This window comes from Exophiala bonariae, assembly GCF_035927105.1.
Source record: "Exophiala bonariae strain CCFEE 5792 chromosome Unknown scaffold_2, whole genome shotgun sequence".
Classification (NCBI taxonomy): Eukaryota; Fungi; Ascomycota; class Eurotiomycetes; order Chaetothyriales; family Herpotrichiellaceae; genus Exophiala; species Exophiala bonariae.
The window spans coordinates 2,167,492-2,175,945 of NW_027042477.1; the positions used below are offsets into that span (position 1 = coordinate 2,167,492).

Consider the following 8,454-nt stretch of genomic DNA (forward strand, 5'->3'; position numbering starts at 1 on the left):
CGCGATATGCTTAGATAATGGGACATGAATACATTTCATGTTGTGACCGACACCAAGAGGCATGGCACCTTAGGTGAGGTTGATTCCTATCGAATGAAAGCGCTCGAAAACATGGAATTGGGTCTCTTCTCGGTTTGTGTAAGACCGCGTTGATTCAGATAGGACACAATTTCCATAGGGCATTGTACAGACTGGGTTAAGCTCAATGAAACCAAACTGCCGGCCAGATTATACTCCCTAGAAATGCCACAGGCTGCGAATTGTGGAGCCTTTATATGACTCCTGTTAGTAAGATGACCATTCATCTTAAATGTTCATAAAGCCACAAATGCAAAGGTCTTTTTGATTTCAGAAACTGCCAAATCGACATTGACTCCATGAATCAGAACAGCGTTGTATTAGAGTGCGGACAAAGAAAAAACAATCAACCAAGAATGACAATAGGAAGACCAAGATTGCCGGGGACAGAGGCAGAGCGAGCCGAGGCGAGACGAGCAAAGGTTCGAGCCAATGTCCAGGCATTTCGAAAACGCCAAAAAGACAAGAAGCTATCAGAGGAAAGTGCAAGCCCTGAATCTGGCAACGACTCATGCACATCGGGACAGGCTTTAACTTCTCGTCTCCAGTCCTCATCGCCTTTGCCTCCTCTGGACAGACTATCACTGAAAGAGAGCAATCGCCAAGAATCACCAGAGTCTAGCGATGGGGAAGTCTCCATGGACTCGGGATCATGGCTTTGGGCCATTCAATCTGAGATGGGTCTCAGGATCAGCAGCAAATTCTACCATGAGGCAATTTTGAGTAGCTTGAACGGCAATAGCAAGTGCCAAAATTCACCGTCAACATATGAATCAATACAGTCCGGCTCTAAAGAAAGATTCACCATCTGCTGTTCCAGTTGGATCACATCAGCAACATTGGAAATGGGAAGATGTGAAACGGACGTGCTAATGGAGGCATTAGTCGGTGCATCGTTGGCTATCATGGGAAGGGAGCAGCAGGACTCAGAAATGAGACTTCAGGCCGCCTACGCACAAAGCCGCGCACTGAGGAGGTTGAGGTATTCGATCACGCGGTACGAGGAAGGCGACAACAGCGTGGACACAGTGCTACTGTCCTTGACAGCACTGACATGTGCAATGTCTGAACTGATAGCAAATCAATCATGGGCCAACTTCAATCGCCATCTGCTGGGAGTGGGAGCTCTCATCTTTCATAGCGGTCCTGGAGCGCTTGAGCAGCAGTCAATCAGACAACATTTTTTCGGCTATCGCGCCATGCAGACCCCCTTTCTTTTCATGGATCGCCAGACAGCATTTCTGGCAAGTCCAGAATGGATTGAATTCCCGGAAAAGAGTGCCTGCCGACTGGCTCAGCAGCCGCTGCATACGATGCTGGATATTGCCCTAAAAATTCTCCCAGAAATCGTCAAACAGGAGATGGCAAAGAAGTGGAAGACTTCGACTCTGAAGGAACGTCTGCAGTTTGCATGGAACACTGTCGCAGAGCTAGAGTCCTGGGAGAGGCGTTTGCGGTCAGGGCACAAGGGACCCCTCTACACTAAAAGAAATGCATTGTGGAAGGGAATGGACGAAAACGCATTTGAGTTTACTTCATCATCTTCAGCCATCGCCTTTACCATGTACACAGCCGTCAGGATCCACGTCGCCAGTCTCATCGCAAGCGTCTCAAGTTCGCTTCTCTTACGAGAACCCCACGCGGACGTACGTCCTCACGCGGCTATGCTGGAGGCGTACAGATGGTCTCGGATTGCCTGCCAATGCCTCGAGTTCTTCCACAATGATAAACCTAAAGTTAATGGACGCATCATCACTCTATGGCCATTGGAAACAGCCTGGGAGCTATTTTCTCATCTCCAGGCAGACAAGTGTGTAGACGTATCGAAAGAGATGGCGTGGTGTCAGGGTACCGCAGAAAGACTGTCTTCGATGGGAATACCTCCGTTCCAGTGGAGGTGATAAGACGCCATGGACACCCTTCGATTGGCGGTTTACCCAGGGTTGAACGAGGCTGTGTCGTTTGATACACACTGGGACTGGCTGTATGAGACGGGTGAACCAAGAAACAAACCGCGACAAGGCACAGCCTCCCTCTAAGTTTTCTCGGATGATGGTACCACTTTGCTCATTCCGTGGAAAGCCGAACCACTCGCTGTTGCGAGATGTTGACAGTTTCTCAACAGGACTCGATGATGGTCAGAGGATCGTGAGACAGAGTTGTGTTTCTCGAGGTCGCCAAGCGACAGAGGCAAAATCAATCTAAGTGGCCAAACGGGGAATTAACCTGAAATGGTTGAACACAGCCTCAAAATGAAGAGAGCTCTGCATAAAACTCAACAGTCTCAAGGGGTGATCTCCATAGACTATTGGCATCTATCCGGTTGTCCCCGCATGTTATAGAAGTGGGTGCGGAGCATCTCGCTCGAGAATCGGATGCTCACTATGCACAAAGTGTTTCGTCTAATATGGTTGAGAGCTTGAGAGGGTGATCAGTGGAGTATGATCGAGAGACTTTAACGGAGGTTGGAAAGCTTGATATGCTCAGCCACTGGGTGGTGGCAAGTCGAACTTGGCACCAACGAGATCACGTGGTAAATATGTGGCGTGCAAATATGTGGCGCATAGGAGGTGTGGCTGGTGCCAGCTGGCCAGATGCCCGGCATCACCGTAAAGAACTCGGTTATGCCAAAATCACCAACTCAAATTCTTCCCTCTTCCTCGTGAATACGTACCCTCTTCAGCAAGTGAGGCCTGGCTCGTAGGCTAAGTTTCCTGATCATCGATCTTTCCAAGCTGGACTGACGCTTTCGACTGACAGCAGTACCCTGCCCGATCAGTGAGACTCGAAGCCAGCCCTCGATTATTCCCCAGGGGAACACTGATAACATCAATGACGCAGGTCAAGAGAAACAAGACAAGGCCAAGGATCAATTTGACCGTTGGCCAAGCTGAGCTCCGATCATGAGCGAATCTCACGTCGCCAGAGAAACCAACTGGCTGACATTAGCCCCATTCTGTGAAGAGAAGTTGGAGCTTAATCAAGTTTATCACTGATCATCGAAGCAGACAAGCAAAAAAGAAACAACACATGGGGCTTGGAACTTTGGATACCAGTTGAAGCAACTTGAAGTTGTGGTGAGGATCTCCAGGAGCTGCCAAGCCCACAGCATAGGGGGGGGACAAACTTGACTGTTTTCGGAGACCAGCGAATGTTTTTCCCGCATGGTACATCCCATCACAACTCCATCAAGGGACACGGATGTCTGCGCTGTGCAACCAAATGGCAATGAAACATAATATTCCAAACAACTGGATCTCTCATTTCAGAGAGACTGGGCGTCTTCTCAAACCAACCTGGATCTACCGCCCGGGGACTGTGAAATATGTGCCTTGGAGTGGTCTCATTCGCTGTAGGTCCGTTGCCCAGAAGCTGCCTTCTTGCACAGCCCCCTCAAGTCACACTTGGCTAGAACTCTCCCTGCCTGCCCATGCTCCGTTCAACGCCTCAGAGCTCCGTGAACTGCGGACCTTCTGCAAACTAGAAACGCCCAATTCCTTCATGAAAATCTTATCGAGGCAAACACAAGCATACTCCGTCATCATAACCTCGTATATACTCAGAGCCCGGATTGTATTCAAGTTGCCTTCTCATCCTCAGCCCCATCCCATCTCCTTGAGTGAGCCTCTCCAATATTGGGTTTTTGGAAGTACGATAGAAGGCTGTGGACGGATTATGGTCTAACAACATCATCCAACTTCTCAAAATCTTTCACAGGTCAGGCATCAGCCACTTTCCTACTGAACAAAGCCCACCATGGAGGGCCGTTCATCACCAAATCCGATGGCACCCAAGATTACTCTTGATACTTCAGTAAGTCTGAATGAAACATTGCAACAGTCCCTTCTGGCATCTCTAACAATGGCACAGAACTTGACAGAACAAGCAGAGTCAACGGTTTCACCAATTTCACCATTACACAGGAGGGGCCCTAGCATGTCCACACCGCCTGGAACGGCTATAGATGAAAGCTCATATCTCTCACCGACTACTCCTGAGCGAAAACATGCCTTCGATGGATCAACGCTCAATTCTAGATCCGGGTCGTTACAATCAAACGACCCGACGACTCGATTTCGATCCAACTCGGGCATCTCGGCTACCTCTACTGTCACTGTACATTCGAAAACCAGTCTCGAATACGAGTCGCCAGAGGACGCCTTGCAACCAGACAAAGGTAACGAAAAGGACTTCAATGTTGAGAACAATCCATTCGCGTTCTCGCCCGGTATGCTGAACAAGCTCCTGAATCCAAAGTCTCTATCAGCTTTCAAAGCGTTGGGTGGTCCACGAGGATTAGCCAAAGGGTTGAGGACTAGTCTCACTGCTGGTCTGTCAATGGACGAGACGAGACTCGATGGCCAAGTCACCTTGGAAGATGTTTCAAGGTCAGTATCGGAAAAAGGCAACTTCACAGATGTGCCTCTTTCGCGACACGCATCAAATGCATCGGTGCGCGAAGTAAAAGATCAATTCGAAGATCGACATCGCGTCTTTCGAGACAATCGATTACCAGAGCGGAAACCTGATGGGATTCTGGTCCTGATCTGGAGAGCATACAACGACAAAATCCTCATTTTGTTGACAATTGCCGCGGTCATTTCTCTGGCACTCGGCATCTACGAAAGTGTCGCTGGCGAGTCTGGCGTCGACTGGGTGGAGGGTGTAGCCATTTGTGTCGCCATCATTATCGTCGTTACGGTTGGAGCAGCAAATGACTGGCAGAAAGAACGACAATTTGTCAAGCTCAATAAGCGGGTAAGTAGCTCTATTTTGCTCTACTGGGCCGCCAGAAAATATGCTAACCCATTAACTACAGAAAGATGACCGCGAAGTCAAGGTTATTCGATCAGGGAAATCCGTCATGATGTCGGTTCACGACATCACGGCTGGTGATATTCTTCATCTAGAGCCCGGCGATGCCATTCCAGCGGACGGTATTCTCATCACTGGTCACGGTGTTAAGTGTGACGAGTCATCTGCTACTGGAGAATCCGATCAAATGAAGAAAACTCCTGGTGATGAGGTTTGGAACCGAATCCAGGACGGGACTGCCACAGCCAAACTCGATCCCTTCATCATTAGCGGTTCCAAGGTTCTTGAAGGCGTTGGCACATATCTCGTCACCAGCGTCGGCGTCAACAGCTCTTACGGCAAGATTTTGATGAGTCTCCAAACCGATAACGACCCGACCCCTCTTCAAGTCAAGCTTGGAAAGCTCGCGAACTGGATCGGTGGACTCGGTTCAGGCGCTGCTATCCTTCTGTTCTTCGTTCTCCTGTTCAAATTTCTCGGACATCTGTCGAGCGACACACGACCTGGCCCAGAGAAAGCGCAGGAATTCCTGGACATCCTGATTGTTGCTATTACTGTCATCGTTGTGGCCGTGCCCGAAGGTCTGCCTCTGGCTGTAACTCTGGCACTTGCTTTTGCTACGACTCGAATGCTAAAGGAGAACAACCTGGTGCGCGAGCTTCGTGCTTGTGAAACTATGGGCAATGCTACAACGATTTGCTCCGACAAGACTGGAACTCTTACACAAAACAAGATGACGGTGGTAGCTGGCACCATTGGCTCGACTGAGCAATTCGCTTCTTCACATTCGGGGGAGAAGTCCAAGGCTACGCCATCTGCCACGATGTTTGGAAAGCTCAACGCAGAAGTCAAAGACCTCTTCAAACTCTCCTTCACACTCAACAGTACCGCATTTGCAGGTGAGGAGAAAGGAGTTGCAACATTTATTGGTTCGAAGACCGAAGTTGCACTTCTCACACTTGCGAAGGAGCAACTGGGACTAGATGATCTGGCTGCAGAACGCTCAAGCTACAAGATCAAGCAACTCTTCCCGTTCGACTCCAGCCGAAAATGTATGGGGATTGTGATCAAACAGCACGGTGGTTATCGCCTTTTGGTCAAGGGTGCTGCAGAGATCATGCTTGCAAACGCGACCAAGACAATTTCAAATATTTACGAAAGGCAATTCCAAGTTGATGACTTCACCAGCGAGGAGAAGGAACATGCCGCGGCCATTATCGACGAGTATGCAAAGCAGTCTCTCCGCACTATTGGTATTCTCTACAAGGACTTCCCACAATGGCCACCTGCTGGCGCAAAGACTTTGGAAGAAGATCCAAAGATGGCCGACTTCGGTGATATCTTCCATGAAATGACATGGGTTGGCGTTGTAGGTATCCATGATCCTCTCCGTGATGGAGTCATTGAAGCAGTCTCTCAATGTCGACTCTCTGGTGTTGTGGTCCGCATGGTCACTGGTGATAACATCACAACCGCTCGTGCCATTGCTACCGACTGTGGCATCCTGCGCTCAGATGAAGAAGGCATTGTTATGGAAGGACCCAAGTTCCGCCAACTCTCCAACGAAGAAATGGACAGCATTCTCCCCAAGCTCCGTGTTTTAGCCCGATCATCACCTGAAGACAAGCGGATTTTGGTCGGCAGACTTAAGCATCTTGGCGAGACGGTCGCGGTTACTGGTGACGGTACCAACGATGGCCCAGCTCTAAAGATGGCAGATGTCGGTTTCAGTATGGGTATCGCAGGTACGGAAGTTGCCAAGGAGGCTTCGTCAATCATCCTTCTCGACGACAACTTCTCCTCCACGATCACCGCTCTCATGTGGGGCCGAGCCGTCAACGATGCTGTCAAGAAATTCTTACAGTTCCAGATCACCGTCAACATCACAGCTGTAGTACTGACGTTTGTCTCTGCGGTCTCCAACGACTCCAATCACTCTGTGCTTACCGCCGTTCAGCTTCTCTGGGTCAATCTCATCATGGATACCCTGGCTGCACTTGCACTGGCCACTGATGCCCCCACGAAGAAGATTCTTGATCGTCCACCACAACCCAAATCTGAAGCTCTCATTACCATCAATATGTGGAAGATGATTGTCGGCCAGGCCATTTATCAACTCGTCGTGACCTTCACACTCTACTTCGCGGGCATGCGTATCTTCAGCTATCGACCCGAACAGCAGATTGAATTGAACACAATCGTCTTCAACTCTTTCGTTTGGATGCAGATCTTCAACGAATTCAACAACCGCCGTCTGGACAACAAGTTTAATATCTTCGAGGGTATCCACAAGAATTTCTGGTTCCAGGGCATCAACTGCATCATGGTTGGTGGACAGATTATGATCATCTTCATTGGTGGTCGCGCCTTCAGCATCACCCGTCTCAACGGCACCCAATGGGCAATTTCTCTGCTCTGCGCGCTCCCCTGTCTCTTATGGGCTGTTTTGGTCCGTCTATTCCCAGACGCGATCTTTGCAGTTGGCTTCAATGCCTGTGTCGGCGCAATGTCGTTTGTGCTCCGCCCAATCTGGAAGGTTCTACACATTATCTTCCACCCCGTCGCACAGGTCTTCCGCGCCATGTCTCGCGTCGCCAAGCGCGCCTTTGGTAAGAAGAAGACTGAAGAGGACGAGGCGGAACAGCCAATCGATGAAGAACGCCCATCGACTAGCTATCCCGGATCGCGACCAAAGACTATGGACACAGAGTCTGCTGAGCGCTCTGGACTGACTCCTGCTTCGACTGCCACAGAGGGAAATTTCGTCACCAGCAATGGGATGAATGGAAAAGGCAACTCAACGCCTTTGAACGAGATACCTGTCCCATCCGTGTCCGTCACAACACCGAGATGAAAACTTAAGACAGCTAGCTCAATGGCATGTTTAACAGACTCAGTATACCTCCTGCAACCCCGCGTCCTGAGAGAATACCCGCGTTTCGGGCTCAACATGGCCCTCGAGGGCCGGAGGGAAGCGGCGCACGCCGACACCCACTCCTGGACGAACCAGCTTCCAGCCATGGACATCTGCGCAACGCAATGTAGTGGTATCCCCACTCCAACGCATTGCAAGCAGGCACGCTGCTTTCGGAGAAGAGCCTGTCACACATTGGACTACGCTACCCAGCATGGCCAACGTCCTTGAACATACATCCTCAGACCAACCAGCTACGTCATCAATCGTAACGCGCACGGCGCACCAGCGCTCATGTATCAATTCCAACCCCGGGTCGGAATTCTGCAACCAACAATTTTGTTTTTTTGTTATTCGGGATCTTGAACCATCGTACTTTTAAATCACAGTTACCCACGAAACGGCGTTTTCATGGCGCAAGCAACGCACTCACTCACTTTATGTATTTCTACTATCGAGTCCCACATACGTACGTACATACATACACGACCTGGAATCTATCTCTGGCTCTGGCGTTCAAGAAACCTCTCCGGGCTCGGCGCGTGGGGGACACAAAAAGAACTTTTTTTTTTTTTTTTTTTTTGGCAAAGGGACTTGGGAGGAGGAGCCCGGCAGCACAACCGCAGGGGGGGGAAATTTTTGTTTTT

The 8,454-nt window shown here is 49.9% G+C and overlaps 2 protein-coding genes across 2 annotated transcripts; both read left to right on the plus strand.

The window, feature by feature from the left end:
• Nucleotides 1–434: 434 nt before the first annotated feature.
• LTR84_005296 (uncharacterized protein) lies at nt 435–1,979 on the plus strand (the record flags this gene model as incomplete). The annotated part of the gene is made up of 1 exon (XM_064848867.1): nt 435–1,979. The coding sequence occupies one exon, from the start codon at nt 435–437 to the stop codon at nt 1,977–1,979; it is 1,545 nt and encodes a 514-aa protein (XP_064711491.1).
• A 1,855-nt stretch (nt 1,980–3,834) lies between these two features.
• On the plus strand, nt 3,835–7,747 carry LTR84_005297 (uncharacterized protein; the record flags this gene model as incomplete). Its single annotated transcript, XM_064848868.1, has 3 exons — nt 3,835–3,891; nt 3,949–4,836; nt 4,898–7,747. The coding sequence occupies 3 exons, from the start codon at nt 3,835–3,837 to the stop codon at nt 7,745–7,747; spliced, it is 3,795 nt and encodes a 1,264-aa protein (XP_064711492.1).
• Between the last annotated feature and the right edge of the window lie 707 nt (nt 7,748–8,454).